Source organism: Onychomys torridus, chromosome 18, assembly GCF_903995425.1.
Source record: "Onychomys torridus chromosome 18, mOncTor1.1, whole genome shotgun sequence".
In the NCBI taxonomy this organism is placed as follows: Eukaryota; Metazoa; Chordata; class Mammalia; order Rodentia; family Cricetidae; genus Onychomys; species Onychomys torridus.
In genome coordinates this window covers 40,558,585-40,579,138 of record NC_050460.1, presented here as the reverse complement: position 1 = coordinate 40,579,138, position 20,554 = coordinate 40,558,585, and the positions used below count along the sequence as shown (strand labels likewise).

The following is a 20,554-nucleotide window of genomic DNA, read 5'->3' as shown; positions in this document are numbered from 1 at the left end:
TCAGATCCAACCCACCAAGATTATCTCCAGCTCTGCTGCAGAACACGTGTGACACCCTTCCCTGCCCCCTTCCACCTCCTGTGGATCCCACAGGTATTTCCCTTCTAACCTTCCTCCCCCCACTTGTTGCTGTGTCCCAGACCCCAACCCCAGCAGACATCCCCTGCTAACCCAAGGGCAGTCCTCTCAGGGCAGCAAGTAGGCTGAAGGCAGACCTACAGCTATCCCACTGCTCCTGAGAACTCCCTCCTCCAGTCTCACTCCCAGCTCTCTAACAAGAAACCCGCTGAGGTCTCCTTTCCTCTCTGACCCAATCCCAAAGGAACACAAAGACCCTCTCCTCCAACCTTCCTTTCCCCAACTCATCCCAGGACCCCAGTCTCTAACACCAGCAGGCATTCCCTGTGAACACATCAGTTGAGCAGGCCAGGAAAACAGCCGTCACACTCTGAAATCCAGAGAGGAAACGGAAACCAAGGAACAAGACACTCGGCTAACAAAGACAAATCTAGAAATCAGCACCTAGACCTGTAATCATCCCAAACCCAGATACCTAGACACCAGTGTAAGAACTTAATCAGTAACAGCTGGGCAATATATCTCCACTAGAGCCCAGCAGGCCCTGAATATTCCAAAATAGCTGAAACATAAGAATAAGACCTCACCGGGCGGTGGTGGCGCACGCCTTTAATCACAAATCGCAGCACTCGGGAGGCAGAGGCAGGCGGACTTCTGTGAGGTGGAGGCCAGCCTGGGCTACAGGAAAGGCGTAAAGCTACACAGAGAAACCCTGTCTAGAAAAAAAACAAAACAAAAACAAAAACAACAACAACAACAACAACAACAACAACCAAAAAGAGAATCCTGACACTCTTTGCTGGGCAGAGCCAGGCGGATCTCTGTCAGTTCAAGGCCAGCCTGGGCTACCAAGTGAGTTCCAGGAAAGACGCAAAGTAACACAAAGAAACCCTGTCTCTAAAAACCAAAAAAACCCCAAAAAAACAAAAAACAAAAAAAAACCCCAAAACCCAAAACTAATCAAAAGAGATGGGGGGGGGGGGGGGGCGGCGGTGACGACACGGGACTATCCACTCATCAAAGGAAAACTTACTTTTGCCTAGTATGGTAGTGTATGTCTTTAATCCCAGCACTCAGGAGGCAGAAGGCAGATACCCTGTCTCATTTTGTTTATTTTTACTTTCTATGTAATTATTCTTAGGTGACTACAGAGACATGTCTTCTATCAAAATGAGCTATTAATCCAGTAAGGAAGTCTGACTACGTAACCTGGTAAACAGGTGTGAAGCATATGGAAGCAGTGCCGACATTCACAGGACCACTGTCACAGTCCAGTTTCAGAGCTGCAACAGATCTAGAGACAGCCAGAGCCATTCCTTGCAGGAGACAGAGGTTTCAGAGAGCAGGAGGGCCATGTGCATGGAAAAAGACACACTAAGCTATATCCTGAAGCAGCAACAGGTCTGTGGTGACTGTCACAGGTGGAGGATAAAGGAAATAGGAAACAACTCTAAAGTTAAATGGTGCAAAATCTGGTGATGCCTCTAACCCACTAAGTGATGGGGATCTGGCAAGTTGAGATTACAAGTAAACTGGTTTAAGATCCCTCCACCCCCACTGCTGGCAGCTAGAAGTGCAGCTCACAAATCTGGGTCAGGAGTCACTATCCAGTGGTATAAACCTATCCATGTATCATTGAAGTAGTACACGTGACCAAGTTTTCTGAGGAGGTCAGAGCAGGAAAGATCTGGTAATACCCATAAGGAAGGAGTGCTATTGACTTTTTGTCTGAAATGAGTTAATAGTTCTCTCTACCCTTCTCCCCTTCATTGTGAGTTAAAGAACTAAAAAGTTAAACCAAAGCCAACAAGGAAGTGACTGAACAAAAAGCAAGATCATCTCTAGCAGGCACACAGTCCTCAAGGAACTTTTTAATCTATTACTAGACATTTTTCTATGAGTTAACAAAAACTGTTTCATTACCTTAATAATATCGTCAGTTCCTCCATCAACAGGTTTTGATTTGAGTTCTTCAATTTCTTTGTCTAATTCTAAATAATTAAAAAAATTCTAGTTCAAAAATTATGAAAATAATTACTACTAAACTGACAAGTACATTCTAACAAGATTCCCAAGACTATAAATTAGAATGTATTTAAGAAGTCAATAATTGGAGGATTATTAACTCTATCCAAATAATAGTATTCCTTCCTTTTTTTTTTTTTTTTTTTTTGCTTTCTTAATATGAAAATTTTCATTGGGAAGAGTATGGTCTAAGTATCCACCACCCTGCTTTCGTGCACATGAACAATTTTGTTTCATCTAAATCTGTATTCATTTCTTCCCTTCCTGTCTTTTCTTATTCATCCACATATATGTGGAGGTTCTGCTATGCTGTCCAGGCTGGTCTTGAAAACCTGGGCTCAACTGATGCTTCTGCCTTAGCCTCTAGAGTAGCAGGGACTAGGCATGTACACCACTGTGACCAACTACCCTGAGAATTTTCTAGCATGTCCTAGGCATCCTATTATTTTTTTATTGTAAATACTTTCTGTATAATCTTAAAGCAAGAATTAAACATATCAAACACGTGTACTGATCTGAATAGCTCATCAATACACATCTTTCTCAAATAAAAGGATACTAATATCATTTTCCTTTCGGAATAAAGAAACATTTCAACTATTTCTCTACAGAAACATAGTTTAGAAAAATTTACAATTAATGTGAAGGAAAAAATGGTTTCATTTTACAGTTAAAAATACTCCTCTCTCTCTTTATGTATTCAAAGGTAACTGCAAGGCTGGGCATGTTGGTGTAATGACAAAAACCCTGTAATTTCAAACCCAGTACCTGTACACCTTGCTTTAGCTTTCTGGAGCAGCATCATTTGTTTCTTGGCAAACTTGATGAGGTCTTCTCGTGGCAACGTTTCCAGCTGAAAGATGTTGTTATATTATTGACTTTTATAACTCATGGTTCTAGTATGCCCCCCAAAAGAAACACAATGTCTGCCCCAAAACAAAAACACACTCTCAACATTCAAGCCAATCATACTTTAAAAATTAACAAATATAACTTCAACAACTTTAATTAGATGAATCAAAAGGCAAACAAAAACCCCAGCAAAAAACTCTTAGAGATAGACCATGAAGTTCTCTATGTGTACAAGTGGAGTTGGACCTAAAGATTGGTAGAGCTGTAAAATTCATTCTGTTGCAAGCTGAAAAGTCATCCATGTGCTCATGAAAACATAAACATAACTGCAGTCGCACATGAATCTGGTAACATTCAGGCTTTAAGTAAAATCTTTGGTTTTACTAACTCTGAAAATTACTTAATCCTTGTGCCCTCAGTTTATCTGCAGAATGAGAATAACAAAGGGACTTAGTTCACGAAGCTTAAGCGACAGAGCCGGGAGCTTAGGCAAATGCCTGGAACTCAGTATGGAAACGATACATTTTGGTAATAAAAACCACTACCTTCCAGAATCATTGAGCATTAAGCATTCATTGCACAGGGCTGTAAGAACGATCTTATTCAACCCCCGTTTGACTCTGGAGCTGGAGCCAACAGGATATGTAGCTCCTTGACTCTTCCCCTAATCCAATCCCCTCTTCATCGCGTCACTGTGTAAACTTTCAAAAAACAGACTAGTTAAATGTCTGAAATAGAGCAGGATCTCTCTGGACGGCGCTAACAAGGAGCAGGAAGTAAACAAACTGCTTGCACATCAGGAAATTAAAAAAAAAAAAAAAAAAAGAACAGGAAATCAATGGGTGATTATAAATTCTTTTAAAGAAGAAATCCTTCTCCCCGCGCCCAAATTTTCCAATTCATTACCCTTCGGCGCTACAGGGAGCCTGGCAGTGGAGTGCTCTCCTCACCTTGGATTTCCCGGTCCCGGAGGGTGCCGCAGCCACCCCATCTTGAACCGGATCCTGCAAAACAAAACCGTCACAAGAGTTCACCCCGATCCCGGGAGCAACCGGCGGCTACAAAACCTTGTGGTGAGGAAGAACCTCCTCAGGAGCAAGAACCAAGGGGTCCATCGCCGTGGCAGGCGCCAGCACCGGGCTCTATGGAGCGCAGCGGCTGGGGCCGAGCGGCGGAGGCGGGGACAGCGTGCCGGCCGTGCCCTCCCACTCCTCGAGTGGCGCCGAAGACCAGCGGGGCGGCGCGACCCCACCGTTACCTCCATCGCCGCAGCGACCCGCGGCCACCGCCGCCTCTTCAGGAGTCCCGGCCGCTCCGCCTCTGACGCAGCCCAGAGCTGGTCAAAGGTCCGGCCACGGGCTACGCTTCCCTCGCGTCTCCAAGGCTACGCGGAGCGTCACTTCCGCTTCCGGGGTGGGCGGTGCCATGGTGCGGGAGGAAGTTCCCTGTGCGCAGGCCCCCGGACTGGCGCCAGCAAGGCGACTGGTGTCAGGCTGCCGTGGGCGGAGAGATGGGTTTGAGCCCACACGTTCGTTTGTGTTTAGTTCCTAAATTTTTAAGGTATCGGTTATAAGTTTAAGTGTCCCGACTAGCATCCATATGTGGAACAAATAGTTTATGGGTAGTGTAATTCTGTCAGATGTTCAAAATTTGCTGTGCCGTGAATAGTAATTGGGAGTAAATATCTGGGTCCATTAATTTATCAGGGTTACAAAATGCTGGCATGCTGACTGTACCCTTCTAAAAATTAATTTATTGGCGGGGATAATTCTTGTCCTTGTTAATATTGTCAATTTGAAAGGATCTGGAATCATCTAGGAAACCAGCCTCAGCCTCTGTGAGAGATTTATCTAGATTAGATTGAGATAGGGAAACCCCACTGTAAGTGACGGTGGCAGCATTCCATGGATTGGAGTCCAAGGCTGTTTGAAAAGGAGGAAGAAAACTGAGCACCAGCTTTCATCTGAAAGAATTCATCAGGTTCCCATTGTGGGAAGTTAGAGTGACTAGTGTAGACAGGCACCCTCCCTTGGGATCCCTAATGAGAGAGGGCAGGGCACAGGGATGTAAGGGTTCTCTCAGAGAGTCGTGGTTGCGCCCAAGGGGATGAAGGCAGGAGAAGGGAAAAATCTCAGAGGACTCTCTAGAGAGTAAGAAGAGATGGAGGATATCCCAATATAGATTAGTGTTGTCTTATAGAGTAGTAACAGGGCACCTCTAGACTGACCTAGGACTTAAAAAAGAAAGCGCCTGATATTTTTCTATAGATAAGCCTGGCCTAAACATAAACTAGAAGATAGAACAATTGGCCTCTAGTGGGAAGTATCAATCATAGTGTTATATTTTTGTAGGCAAAAGGGCATTCACTGGTCAGGTTTTTCCAGAATGTCTACTTCCAGGTGTAGACACACACTAATTGCAGGTTCAGGCCTTCAAGCAGTTTGGCCCTCACCCCAAGTATAGCCAGAGTGTCTTAACTTACACAGGGATAAAGGGAGATATTTTTGTTGGCTTGATCATGGGTTCTGGAAGCCATGTGGCATGATCTTACAAAATATAAAGATGTCAGAGGTTCACCATTCAAAATCAAGTTTCTTCCCTGATATACTCTGAGGGGAGAAAAATCATTACCTCCCCTCACTCCTCATTCTCAATACACAGCACAGCAAGCAACTGGATTCCTTCTCTCTTACTTCTCTGATCCTTCAATAACAGGTATTTTCTGCAGTTTTACAGTGGAATGAATGCCCTTTGTTAGTAAATTGTCATGTGCTATTTAAAGTAAATGAGAAGATGGCTCCAGAGGTGAGAGCCCTGACCCATAGAGTCAAGCATTTTCGTTTCAAAGTGTCCTCCCAAACTCCCTGTCTTATATCTCACTGGTCTCCCTACTTTGTAGCAGGGAGAAAGAACAGAAAACAGCCCCAAGGTACAAAACATTGTGCCCTTGTAAATATCTGAAAAGGAAACTATTTCCGAAAGAGGATAGTGTTGTTTAACCGGTAATTAAAAAAAAAATGGCTATAGTTCCCTGTGGATTGGCTTTCTTGGTACCAGAAGGCACCATACAAACTTCCAGAGATGGGAGGCAACCAACTATGACACCCAGCGATGACACCTGTGAACCACATCAGCCAGCATAATAGCCGGGGTGCATGAGTGGCACGTATACCTTGGACTTAATTGGACTAATTGGACTTAAGACCTGCTCTACAAGAGGGCAGCCATGCCTGGTACTAGAAACTAACCTAACTACTCAGTACTAGTGAGGTCATGATTATTAGAGGAGAATTTACAATCACTGATTTGCTAAACCAGCATCATCCCTTAGCAATCATCTATAAATATTTGTCCTTAAACCTACAGATAAGTGTAGTCCTCAGCCCTTATCAAGGAAACTTCTCTTTACAACATACGGAGACCACTAGAGAAAAACCACAGTCAATATGTAGAGTTATGGAGCTCAGTCCCAATGGATACATGTATAAAACACTCCCACATCTAAGGCTCAGGGGAAACTGAGGAAGAGGGGGTGGGAAGACTGTCAGAGCCAGAGCATCAGGAAGTTTGCTGTGAGGTGGTGTCTCCTAGTAAGGTCAGAAATTATGCCCATAAAGTCTCACCAACATGACTGCCCAAGATTGAACAAGGATGACACCAATGGCTGTGCCAACCTGGGCAGAGAAGAGCCCATGAGGTCTCAACTCCATATGAAGAACTACAGGCAACTGAGGAAAGCTGGGAGCAGGAGAGGTGGTCCTCCTCAGGGAAGAGCACACCAATTGATTGTCCAGTACCAAATAGCCCTGAAAACACCCATGCAAGTAACATGGACTGAAGAGGTTATATTTAGAAATATACGTGTATATATGTATAAACCTATATGCATGCAATATAGTTAATGAAAAAAGAAGCCAGGGATTTGATGGAGAGCAGGGAAGGTTGGTTAATATTGGAAGGGTTTGGGGGGAGGAAAGCGAAGGGAGAAGTGTAATTATTGTTTACCTTCCTTGACCAGGGAGGCTAAATCTCTTCAGATTGAAAGTTACGTGAAAAGATCTATGGGTATAATCAGGGGACTCCAGGCTTTAAGAGTAGTGCAAACAAAGCACTTCCCATTTTTATTCTAAAAAAAAAGTTATCTATCTATCTATCTATCTATCTATCTATTTATTTATTTTATTATGTATGCAGTGTGCTGTCTGCATGTATGCTTGCATGCTAGAAGAGGGCACCAGATCCCATTATACATGGTTGTGAACCACCATGCGATTGCTGAGAACTGAACTCAGGACCTCTGGAAGAGCATCCAGTGCTCTTAACCTCTGAGCCATCTCTCCAGCCCCCCTGCCCCATATTTATTCTTTTTTTTTCCCCCGTTTTTTGAGACAGGGTTTTTCTGTGTAGCTTTGCACCTTTCCTGGAACTCACTTGGTAGCCCAAGCTGGCCTTGAACTCACAGAGATCCACCTGGCTCTGTCTCAAGTGTTGGGATTAAAGGCGTGTGCTACCACTGCCCAGCCCCATTTTTATTCTTAAAGCAAGCAAAACACGAGGTGACTTTTACAGTTAAGCAAATACAAGTGCATTGAGGGAATACAACCGGTGGTATGTCTTATCATCTTTGGTCATGTGAAAAGAGCCAAGACCTTTGCTTTTTCCATGGAGATAATGTGCACATGCCATGACATTCCCTGGATATCTTTGCCTTCAAGTGCATTCATTTATAGTTTATACAATTCTTTCTAGAAGGCTACCTCCTGGAAAGAACATTCTGCACTCCGTCCATACTTCACTGTAAGTTCACAGCTTTTTTTTTTTTTTTTTTTTTTTTTTTTTACACAGGTGCCCACTATCATAATCTTAAAAAAATTACAAAAAGAAGTACAAATGGCTAGTAAACTCCCCCCACCACTTTTTTTTTTTTTGAGACAGGGCCTCATGATGTAGCTCTTGACTCTCCTGGAACTCACCATGCACAGACCAGTCTTGGCCCAACACTCACAGATATCCACTTGCCTCTGGCTTCCGCATGCTGGGATTAAAGGTGTGCACAATAGCCAGCTAGTAAACATTTTCAAAAAATTCAATGTCCTTGGCTACCAAGGAAACAGAGATTAAGGCTACTTAGTTTCCATGTCACTCCAGGCAGAATGACTATGATCAAGAATACAAGTGAGAAGCAATACTGCTATGGATGTACAGAAGGGGACAGTCTTATACACTGTTGGTAGGGGCATAAACTAGTACAAATACTATGAAATCAGGCTGTAGGCTTCTAAAAAGACTATAAATAGAACTACCATAATGTAACCCAGCAATACCACTCATGGGGAAATAATCAAAGGACTTTAATCCTACAGATACTTGCACATCCTTATTAATTGCTACTGAGTCACATAGCTAGAAAATAGTGTTGCGGTGTTTTGAATGAAAATGGTCCCCATGGCTCAGGGAGTGGCTCCATGAGGAGGTGTGGTCTTGTAGGAGTAGGTATAGCTTTGTTGGAGGAAGTGTGTCACTGGGGATGGACTGGGAGGACTCAGATGCTCAAGCCTGGCCCAATGTCTCACTCTCTTCCTGCAGTGTTCCTATCCAAATGTTGAACTCTCAGCTGCATCGTCAGCACCATGTCTGCCTGCATGTTGCCATGCTTCTCACCATGACAACAATGGACTAAATTTCTGAATTGTAAGCCAGCCCCAATTGAATGTTTTCCTTTATTACGAGTTGCTATAATCGGTGTTTCTTCATAGCAATAGAAAGTGTAACTAAGGCAAGTATCAAAGTAGATTTCCATCAACTGTTGAAGAGATAAGAAAAGTGTAGTACATTTATGGAGTGGAACATTATTTAGCTGTAGAGAAAGTTTTGAAGTTTGCTGATAAATGATTGAAACTAAAAGAAAATATATGCTAGAATAAGTTTCAGAAAAACAGTATACACATTGTTCTTTCTCATATGTGGCTGCTAGCTTTGAATCTTCTTTTCATGTGTTTAACTCAGAATACATGTAGAAGCCAAGTAATTAGGGAGCACACCTATTAAGGGAAAGGAGATAATAAATATACAGTAAAACGAAAGTGGAGATGTACTAGGGCAGTGGTTCTCAACCTTCCTAATGCTGTGACCCTTAATACAGTTTCTCATGTCATAGTGACTCCCAACCATAACATTACTTTGTTGTTACTTCATACTTGTAATTTTGCTGCTGTTATGAATCACAATGTGCATATTTGATATGCCACCCCCGTGAAAGGGTCATTTGACCCTAAAGGGGTCACAACCTCCAGGATGAGAACCACTGGACTAGGGAGTGGAAAGGACAGAACACGGACAGGAGCGGAGGATGGAGAAGTGAGGAGCTGAGAAAAAGGCTTAACCAAAATGAAGGCTGAACGAAAGAGCTATATGGAGACCTGTGACCTTGCAACACAAGTAAAAAAATATAATTAGGGGCACAGTGGAGCACCAACTGACATTAAAAAATGGGGAAGATACTCTGAAGTAAAGATTTCAGTGTGGATGGGGTCAGAGGGATGAAGGAAAATGGGTTAGAGGGTGTGGTGGTGTGAATAACAAATGTCCCCCCAGGCTCTCATATTTGAACACTTGGTCCCCATCTGGTGAAACTGTTTGAGGCAATTGTAAAAGGTGGAACCCTGCTGGAAGATGTACATAAGGATGAACTTTGAGCACTTAAGGCTTTGCTTTACTTCCCACTCACTCTCTCTGCTTGATTTTTGCTTTTGAAGATAAAACTGTAAGTCAATATAAATTCTTTCATAAGCTGCTTTTAGTGAGAGTAGCTTCCCAGAGCTAGTGAGGCCATGGACCTTAGAAAAGAATCCACTGCCACCAGTTTTCTAGACCAGAATAATTCCTTCTTATACTTTAAATCATCCTCATCCCCACAAGTAAGTGAAGCTACCACCCCTCATCTAAGACTCTTCTCTTTACAGAAAATGGAGACCATCACAGAAAACCACAACTGGACACAATGCAGAAATAAACCAGTGGGTTGTGAGGAGCCCAGCACCAGTGGATATATCTACATCCCAGCTCCTGTGTCTACAATCAGGTACCATTATGGAAGTGAGGTTGTGAACATTAGAATACCAGGAAGTTTGCTGTGAAACAGTTTCTTCTAGAAATGGCTATATAAACAAGATGGGAAAAATGGCAGTATTGAAGGACATGTTAATGTAAAAGAAACACCCCCCTAGACAAAGCACTACAGTCAACTAATTAATGACTGCTGAGAGAAGGATGATTAGCCTTTCCTAGGGTTGAACCCACTTGTTCATTGTCTAACACAGAATGGTCATCCCTGAAACTATATGCACACAAACAACAAAAATGTATTCCACAGGTTGTGTGTGCATATATATTATATATTGTCTTAGGGTTTCTATTGCTGTGAAGAGACACCAAGATCACGCAACTCTTGTAAAGGATAACATTTAATTGGGTGACTTTACAGTTTCTGAGGTTCAGTCCCTTAGTATCATGGTGGGACATGGCAGCGTGCAGGTAGATATGGTGTTGGAGAGGGAGCTGAGAGTTCTATTTCTTGAGCAGGCAACAAGAAGTGGTCTGTCTCACTGGCATGGCCTGAGCATATATGAGACCTCAAAGCCCTGCCTCCACACTTCCTTCACACTGACACACTTCCTCCAACAAGGCCATACCTATTCCAACAAAGCCACACCTCCTAATAGTGCCACTCCCTAGGAGCTTATGGGAGCCAATTGCATTCAGACTACATTCCACTCCCTGGTCCCCACAAGCTTGTAAAATATAATACAAAATGTATTTAGTCCAACTTCAAAAGTTCCCATAGTCTACCACTGTATCAACAATGCTTAAAAGTCCAAGGTTCAAAGTTCCTTCTGAGATTCATGAAATCTCTTATCTGTGATCACCTATAAAATCAAAATCCAAGAGTAGATTATTTACTTCCAACATATAATGGCATAGGATATACATTTCAATTCCAACAGGGAGGGAGTGGAGCAGGGTGAGGAAATACCAGACAAGAGCAAGACCAAAAACCAGCTGGAAAATTCCAAGCTCTGTATCTCCATGTCTGATGTCAATATGTTCTTCAGATCTCTTAACTCCTTACAGCTTTGTTGACTGCAACATACTTCTTTCTCTTAGGCTGGTCCCACTCCTTGTTAGCAGCTTTTCTCAGCAGGTATCCCAAGGATCTGGCATCTCTAACATCTTGGAGTCTCAAAGGCAATCTAGGCTTCAACTTCACAGCTTCAAGCAATTGCCTTTCTAGGCCTCCATTCAGAGACACCCTTGACACATGCCTGGCCTCCTTAGTTGTAGAGGGAGATTCCATAATGCCTTTCTTCTCTCCTTGACTCTAAAGCTAGAACCATATGACTGAAGGTGCCAAGTTCTGCTGATTGCTGGAGCTGGAACATGCCCTTCTTGTTAAATTACATCTCTACCAACTTTCTGGTTTTGATGTTTTCCTTCACTGCCTAAGCTTAGCTATTGTGAAACTGGATCTGTTAACCAGGCTGGCCTCAAACTCAGAGATCCACCAGTTTCTGCCTTTTGAGTGCCAGAATTAAAGGCATGCACCATCAAACCTGCCTCTAAGCTTTTCTTTAATTCCTTTTCACAAGTTGAAACTTCACTGGGTGGAATCCTGCCCTGAGGTCACTACTACTTTATTCCATTTTTTATTTTGTTTTATTTAATTTTTGTATTAAGGAATTTTTTATTCATTTTGCATACACAGATCCCCCCTCTCCATTTCTTATCTATTTATCTCCTTGAAGGCAGGACTTAGCTCCATTCCACTTCTTGGTGCTTCTTTTCTCCTCACGTTGTACATTTATAGTTTTCCTTGCCCTGCTTGCTCCTCTTCATGATAAATCTGTATGAGAGTGACCAGTAATAACCACACAACAGAGTCAATATTAGGCTGCTTTGAGATTTCCTCTGCCAACAGAATTAATCCAGATCTCTTCACTTTGGCCTTAGGGAGACTTTTTGGACAACTCCAGCTACCTGTCCTCATATTCTCTCCACGCCCCTACCCTTCCACTCCTGTCGCTACCTGTCTCCAGTCCTCCTGCAGCAGAATCTATTTCCCCTTCCCAGGTAGGTCCATGCATTCCCCCAGAGGCCTCCTCTTTACCTAGCTTCTCTGCATCTCTGGATTGTAGCTTGATCATCATTTATGTAGCAGTTGATATGCACTTACAATAAATATATACCATATTTATCTTTCTGGGTTTGGATTACATCACTCAGGATGATTTTTTTTTTAGTTCTATCTATTTTCCTGCAAATTTCATGATGCCATTTTTGGGAGGCAGTTTGAGATAGGGTTTTTCTGTGTAGCCTTGGCTGTTCTAGAACTCACTTTGTAGACCAGGTTGGTCTTGAACTCACAGAGATATGCCAGTCTCTGCCTCCTGAGTGCTGGGATTAAGGGTGTGTGCCACCACTGGCTGGCTATGGTATCATTTTTTTCAACTGCTGTGTAATACATAGTTGAGCAAGTGTCTTTGTGGTAAGATGGAGCACCCAGGAGTGGTAGAGCTGGATCTTGAGATTGATTCCCAACTTTCTGAGGAGCTGTTGTATTGACTTCCACAATGGCTGTTCAAGTTTGTTCTACCAGCAATGGAGGAGTGTTCCCCTTGTTCCTCATCCTTGCTATCACGAGCTGTCACTTGTGTTATTGATCTTAGCCATTCTGACAGGTATTAGAGGAAGTCTCAAAGTAATCTTGATTTTCATTTCCCTGATGGCTAAGGATGTTGAACATTTCTTTGTTTCTCAGCCATTTGATAATCCTTTGTTAGATCTGTATCCCAGTTTTGCTTTGGATTGTTTGGTTTTTTTTTTTTTTTTCTTCAAGACAGGGTTTCCCTGTGTTCCTGGAACTCACTTGGTAGCCCAGGCTGGCCTCGAACTCACAGAGACCCTCCTGGCTCTGCCTCCTGAGTGCTGGGATTAAAGGCGTGCGCCACCACCCCCCAGTAGGTTTTTTTTTTTTTTTTTTTTTTTTTTTTTTTTTTTTTGTGTGTGTGTGTGTGTGTGTGTGGTTTTTTGATATCTAGTCTTTTCAGGTCTTTATATATTTTGGATATTAGTCCTCTGTCAGATGTGGAATTGGTAAAAATCTTTTCCCATTCTGTAGACTGCCATTTTGTTCAAATGATGGTGTCCTTCACCGTGCAGGAGCTCCTCAGTTTCATGAAGTCCCATTTGTTAATTGTTGATCTTAGTGCCTATTTTAACAGTGTTCTGTTCAGAAAGTATTTCCTGTGCCATTGAGTTCAAAGTAATTCCCACTTTCTCTTCTATCAGGTTCAGTGCATCTGGTCTTATGCTGAGGTCTTGGATGTACTTAGACTTGAGTTTTGCACAGGGTGATACATATAGATCTGTTTGCATTCTTCTACATGCAGACATCCAATTTGAACAATACCATTTGTTGAAGATGCTGCCTTTTGTATTTCTGATTTTTATATCAAAACCCAGGTGTCCATAGATGTGTGGATTTATGTTTGCGTTTCAATTGGATTTCATTGATCATTGCGTCTATTTTTGTGTCATACTGGGTTTTTATTATTGTAGCTCTGTAGTACAACTTGAAATCAGCGACAGTGATACCTTCTGAGGCTTTTTATTATTATTTAGGATTGTTTTAGTTGTCCTGCATTTTTTTTTGTTTCCATATGATTACTCCTTTAGTGAACAAACCAATCATTTAACAAATGTTTTACCAAACTGTTTGTCTTTCTTTGAAACTAAAAGACAGAGATGAGTAATTATTTCAAACACACTATTGTGATGTAATGAAACACATTAGTAGGTCTTTATAAGAACTGGAACAGAATTTTTTCTTTCCTTGAAAATAGTTTTTTTTTTAATACAATATATTCTATCACAGTTTCTCCAGCCCTAGCCTATGTGTATTTTGTGTGGGCCTTTCAATACAGGCGTGCTCACTCTTGAGTATATCATGAAGATGGAGGTCGATGAAGTCCAGTATTCTCCTCTATCAGTTTTCACCTAACTTTTGAGAGAAAATTTCACATAACCTGGAGGATATCATTATGCATAAACTGGCTGGCCGAGAATCACTGTGGTGCTCCTGTCTCTGTGTCCACCAATCCTAGGGCTACAGATACCTGACACTATGCCTAGCTTTCTAAGTGGGTACAGATATCTGCATGCTCCTCTTTATCCACAGATTGGTGTTTCATTTTCTTCTTCTTTTTCTTTTCTTTTCTTTTCTTCTTTTTTTTTTTTTTGAGACAGGGTTTCTCTGTGTAGTTTTGGTGCCTGTCCTGGATCTCACTCTGTAGACCAAGCTGGCCTCGAACTCACAGAGATCTGCCTGGCTCTGCCTCCTGAGTGCTGGGATTAAAGGCATGTACCAGATGGGTGTTTTATACAGGTACCTAATCTGACTTTATATTACATTGCATTGCATTGCATTACATTACATTACACTAATTTCATTATATTATTATATTATATGCCCAGGTGACTGAAAGGTAGGAAACTTGAGAGGACATACTTGTGATGGTTAGAGTTTACAGAACCAGTGTTCTCACAGACATCAGTGGGCTCCACTTGTTCATAGGTCTCCACACCTGTAGCTTGTTCACAGGTCTTTATAGTTGTGCCTTGAAGGCATCAGTCAAGAGCAGAGAAGGGGATTACATATCTTCCAGGCCTAGCATATTTTCTGCACCTGGGAATTGAACGCAGTGGATTCTTACTACTTAGTGTCACTGTCATAGCCTTGGGATTTGATCCAGTGCAGCTGTATGGGGCCCTGACTCAGGCGTCTGGAGTTTCTGACCACACACTAACATTTTGTTAGTCTCCTTGGTACTAAAGGTACTCATCTATCATAAGCCAGGTGCCTTGAGCCTGGTAGGACTGGACCCAGTTGCCTTTATAGCTGATGGCCTGCCTATTCTGTATCTTCAGTGGAGCTGCCTGCTTCCCTGATGGAGTCTACATCCTTAGAGGTGCACTTGCTGCCTGCTGTTGCCATTTATCCTCAAGGCTCCAGAGGACATACAGTATGACCTTTTCCCCTGCCTCAGAAATTCAACATTCCTATCAAAGTGGAACAGATGCTGCAATTAAGAAAGGTAGTGAGGGGACCTTGAACTCAGCTGGTAATGAAATGCACACAGGTCTGGAAAGCATAAAGTTAAACCTCCAGGTCCCATAGGCATCAGTATAACAAGAAGTAAATATTTGCTGGTGTAGAGAATGTCCACCAAACTGCTGGAAAGACATATTCTGAGTGTGGAGCTGTCTGCAAGATGCTCAGTAAGTGTCAGGGCTGAAGTTTTCTAGATTTTCACACAAGGTGGCCTGGCTTTTTAGTGATCAGACTGCTGTTGACTTATTCTTGCTCCTTGTAACCCCTCATCGGTAGGCTCAATAATCTCAAGAAAAAAGTCATTGATCCTGGACATTGGTTCATAGATTTTCTTGTCTATTGTGGTTTCTGTTTCTGGGGTGAGTTGATTGGCTATGTGTGTTGGGGTCTGTCTCAGTGAAACTCTGCCATAGGAGACTTTACTGTGTAATGACTGGACCACTGTGCATTCTCTAATCTTGAACTGCATTCCTTTCTTGAACTGCATTCCCATCTCTATCATATATATTTTTTCTCTAGCTTCTCTATCCTTCTGTTCCTGTTCCAAAAGGAATCCTAGACAACCCAGCCCAATGAGAGCCAGATCCTTCCACAACTACTCTGCTCTGTTTTGATGGCTTCTCCTGTGTCCCAGTGTCTAGGCTTCCCTGCCTCCCAGTGTCCAGGCTTCCCTGCCCCCCAGTGTCCAGGCTTCCCTGCCTCCCAGTGTCCAGGCTCCCCTGCCTCCCAGTGTCTAGGCTTCCTTGCCTCCCAGTGTCCAGGCTTCCCTTGTAGTAAGCATCACATGGTTCATGGTAGTACATTGGCCACTTCATGGAGATTCTTAAGTCTAGGCCCTTGGGAAAAGAAGGGAGATGGCCATTCCAGGAAACAGAGCAGAGAGAACATCACCAATGGCAGGAGTACCTTGTCTGCCCTTGCAGAGTGGTCCTACCATGGGGGAATGCTAGGGTTTTCAGAGAAACTAGGTCATCAGAATGAACACCAAGTAATGGGAATAGCAAATGGAGAGATTTCAACCTGTATCCAAGAATACAGAGTATTCTGGGTGCAGGGAGGCCTTGGAGGATCTTGACAGCCACCCCGTGCATCTGTGGGGAGGTGGCAGGCAAGCATCACCTCCCCGAATGCACTGCAATGTAGAGTTGTTAAGATCTGGACATCCTTTTCAAAGATGTCCTTTTGCCAGAGGCTGGCCATGATGTGCAGCTTAATTTCAGTCACTGTATTTTGTAGGAATTTTCAGGGACACACACATTCCTGGAAAAAAAATTAATATAGTTTTAGGATGGACATTCATAGGCTTGAATTCTCTGTCTTGAAATCTGAGATATTCCATACAATCTAATGATGCTTTTTTTTTTTTTTTTTTTTTTTTTGAGCTGAAGATCGAACCCAGGGCCTTGTGCTTGCCAGGCAAGCGCTCTACCACTGAGCTAAATCCCCAACCCCTTAATGATGCTTTTAAGGATCTAGGAATACAAGAAAAATCCAGGGGGCTGCTCTACCAGAGGACAATTCTCAGCAAACACATGGTAGCTGACTACCATCTATAATGAGATCTGGTGCCCTCTTCTGGCTGCAGGCATACATGCAGGCAGAACTCTGTACACTTAATACATAAATAAATCTAAAAAAAGATGTCATTTTTTAGGGCTGCAGAGATGGCTCAGAGGTTAAGAAATACAAGAAAAATCCAGGGGATAAGTTACATAAGCAAACTGAACAATAGTGTAGCATATGTTCAGATTCTGGGGAAGAGTACATACTCGACACAATGACCACTGAACTTTCTGCTATCCAAAAGAGCTAGAATTAACAATAATATCATATGAAACAAAACAATTCCAGAAACTGAAAGATGACATTTTTTTCTCCTGTGGATGTGAACAAGAAGAGGGCTGAGTCCTCATAAAAGAGTAGTAGTCACAGAGATAAAGTGGAGGAAGTGAAATAGAGCAGCAGGGTATGACCAAAGTGCTGGATAGGCATGTATGGGAGTGTTATAATGAAATTGCTATGGGTAGAGTACAGTAACACATGCTCTAACTGAAGAAAAGTGAAGCCAAAGTAAAAAAGTAAAGACTAAATGAATTTTGAAACAGGAAATTGGGTAATAATGAAGAAATAGGTAAGACATTCACAAATCAAACCTAGGATGTAAACAAACAACATTACTGTAAACACAAAATAGCAAACCTTAACCTCTGGGACCAAAAATCAACAAACTGGAAACAAACTCACTTTAGCAAGGTCCAGTAGATTGGAGATTCCTAGTCTATCTTTAAGTCCATCTGTTCTGTGGGCAACCAACAGCCATTCCAAGATACAAAGACAGGAGCCCAATGCAGGAGTGCCTACCATGGACTAGTTGCTAGCATTCCTCATAATGTCTCCTTGTGACGTCACCACAAGTAACTGACCAATCATGGCTTGTCAGAACTGAGAATGCTTTTGATCAGGTTCTGTTGCACAGCCAGTGCCCTGAGTATTTTTTTCATGGTTGGCACCAAATCGAAGACCAGAATCAATTCTTGGGAGAAAAGTTTATTTGTACACAGGCTTTCAAGAGACAGTGAGGTGATGGGAGCATCTTGTTGCCTATAGAGCTGGTAGTTAGGTGACTGGTGACACTGCATTAGAAGTTCTCTATCCCCAAGTGGCACAGTTCCTCTAGCTAACTCCACATCCATGTGTTCCACAAATTCCCAAACTAGAAACCAAGTACTCAACACATCTGACATTTAACAAAACCCCCTGGGGTACTTTGGATTAGAGATATCTCATACATACTGGTCATTTGGAACACATGGACACACAAGGACAGTTGATGGCACAGTTTTGGGGAACTTTTTGTGGTAGACCCTTAGTGTCAGAAGTCCGTCACTGGGACTGTCATTGAGATGAATTAACACAGTCTTCATTTGCTCTCTCTATCCTGCTTGAGTTTGAGGATGTGACACTCCATTTCCTGCTTTTGCCTTCAAGAGTACAGTTAGTTGAAAGCCTCTGTACCACCAACATGGGCTCTTATCCTTCCAAAACTAAGCCAGATATGCTCTTTCTTAAGATTCCATGTTTATAAACTTTTATCACAATAGAATAGTAGTCAATAAACCTGGGCTTAGCAAAGAAGGGGCCTACCTATCTGTACTCCACCTGAGTTTTCCAGAAGTTAGATTGTTTGCTGTCATATGGTCACACATTGACTGTGTCTCTCCTACCCACCCCAAACAGAGAAACTGTGACCACTTTAAATAGCCTCAATTCCAGATCCCTTCTCTGCCTTGTAGCACAGGCCTCATATTAAATAAGCCTGCTTTTTGGTTGTGCTGGACTTCCTCTTCCCAGAGAAATTTTGAAATTCATGGAAACATACTTTATCTGATAGAGATGAAACTACTTCAGACTTCCACTTAGTGGTCATTATTACTAAAGTCCTTTTGCCTGGAAGGAGGATCTCTCCTCACATCCAAGTCCCTCTACAGCCTCCCATCTTTACCTCACTCTCCACTAAAGAAACAAACTCTTACAACAAGGAAAGATACAAGAATCAGTGGTAAACTTTAAATAATAAAACTAGGCAACCCAATCTGAAAGAACAACACGTCTTGTATTGTTACCAGGAACTCTCCCTGATGAATCCAGCAATCTAAGTAAATAATTGTAATGACGCCCAAGTATTCCAGTAGTCTGTAAAACTGAGGGAAGGGATACTTTCAAATCTTTTCATAAAACAAACTCTTCTCAGAAAGCCCTTACCCTCTAACCAAGTAAGGACACCTTGAAAAGAGACAAATATCTGGCAGGGATATTCACTTAAGGGAATATCCTTAAGGAGAGTACTAGATCCTTGACTTCATTATCAATGACACATTAAAAAGACCATTCTTCATGGTCAAGGGCCCTACACTGGAAACACAAGAATGAAGCCACCTACAAAAATTTACAAAGAACATAGCATAGTCAGAACATCAAGTGAAAATAGTCACCATGAAAAGAAATGAAATGCCACGCCAGAAACAAACAGAGCTAGAGAAAGTTTTACAACAAACATTCCAATTCTACAAACCCAAAATATTCACTTTTTGTCAACCTCAGGTCATATTCAGACAAGAAGATGAATTTTTATAAAATGAGAAGTATTGGTTACATGACATGGGCAGGGAAGTGACATAGAACTGGTGATTATTACCAGGGTGAAGTACAGGAGGACTATGTAGTCCTGATCAGATTCTCCATTGTATATATAGATACCACCACAGTATAAAATAATCCAGAACATAGCTAAAAGTGACAAAGAAATGAGGTTGAAAAAAGTGGAAACTCTCAGTCAATAAAGGAATAGAAATACATCCAGATTTTAAAACAAAAACAAATACTGTCAAAAAATCAATCCATCAATAAGTTCTGTGTACTGTGGTGATATTGTGTTCCCCAATATATTGTGCACCTTAATAAACTTATCCAGGGTCATAGAACAGAATAGCTGCTAGATAGACATAGAGGCCAGAAAATGGTGGCACACACACCTTTAATCCTAGTATTATGGAGGCAGAGATCCATCTGGATCTCTGTGAGTTCAAAGCCACACTGGAAACAGCCAGGCATGATGACACACACCTTTAATCCCAGGAAGTGATGGCAGGAAGCAGAAAGGTATATAAGGTGTGAAAACCAGGAACTAGAGTCATAAAGCTTTTAGGCTTTTGAGCAGCAGTTCAGCTGAGATCCATTCAGATGAGGACACAGAGGCTTCCAGTCTCCTCAGACTGGAAATGAGATCAGCTGAGGAATTGGCGAGACAAGGTTAGTTGTGTCTGGTTCTGTTTCTCTGATCTTTCAGCATTCACCCTAATACCTGACTCCAGGTTTGCTTTTTATTAATAAGACCCCCCCCCTTTTTTTAAAGATTTATTTATTTATTATGTGTACAGAAGAGGGTGTCAGATCTCATTACAGATGGTTGTGAGCCACCATGTGGTTGCTGGGAATTGAACTCAGGACCTCTGGAAGAGCAGTCAGTGCTCTTAACCTCTGAGCTATCCCTCCAGCCCCTAAATTCTAATTATAGAGGCTTGTAAGCCATCATGTGATGGGGATTGAACTCAGCACCTATGGAAGAGCAGCCAGTGCTCTTAACCTCTGAGCAATCCCCAAACCCCAAAGAACCAACTCTTTGTTTCATTGATTCTTTGTATTATTCTCTTTGTTTCTATTTTATTGATTTGAGCCCTCCATTTGATTATTTCCTGTTGTCTACTCCTCCTAGGTAAAAAAAGCCTTTGATAAAATTCATACTCCTTTATGATATGGAGAGATCAAGGATACAAGGAACATAACTAAACATAATAAATGCAATATACAGCAATCCAACAGCTAACATCAAACTAAATGGTGAGAAACTCAAAGCTATTCCACTAAAATCAGGAA

General features: G+C 42.1%; 1 protein-coding gene across 3 annotated transcripts in view; it reads right to left on the bottom strand.

Annotated features, from left to right (window-relative positions):
• The window catches only part of Gcc2 (GRIP and coiled-coil domain containing 2), a 40,995-nt gene extending 36,661 nt beyond the window's left edge, over positions 1–4,334 (bottom strand). For all 3 annotated transcript variants that reach the window (XM_036167573.1, XM_036167574.1, XM_036167575.1), the window contains exons 1-4: positions 4,214–4,334; positions 3,906–3,959; positions 2,872–2,956; positions 2,002–2,069 (exon numbers count right to left, since the gene is read on the bottom strand). In XM_036167573.1, the coding sequence (XP_036023466.1) occupies positions 2,002–2,069; positions 2,872–2,956; positions 3,906–3,959; positions 4,214–4,219 (213 nt within the window). In that variant the 5' untranslated portion in view covers positions 4,220–4,334. The remainder of the gene's footprint in view (positions 1–2,001; positions 2,070–2,871; positions 2,957–3,905; positions 3,960–4,213) is intronic.
• Positions 4,335–20,554: the final 16,220 nt, after the last annotated feature.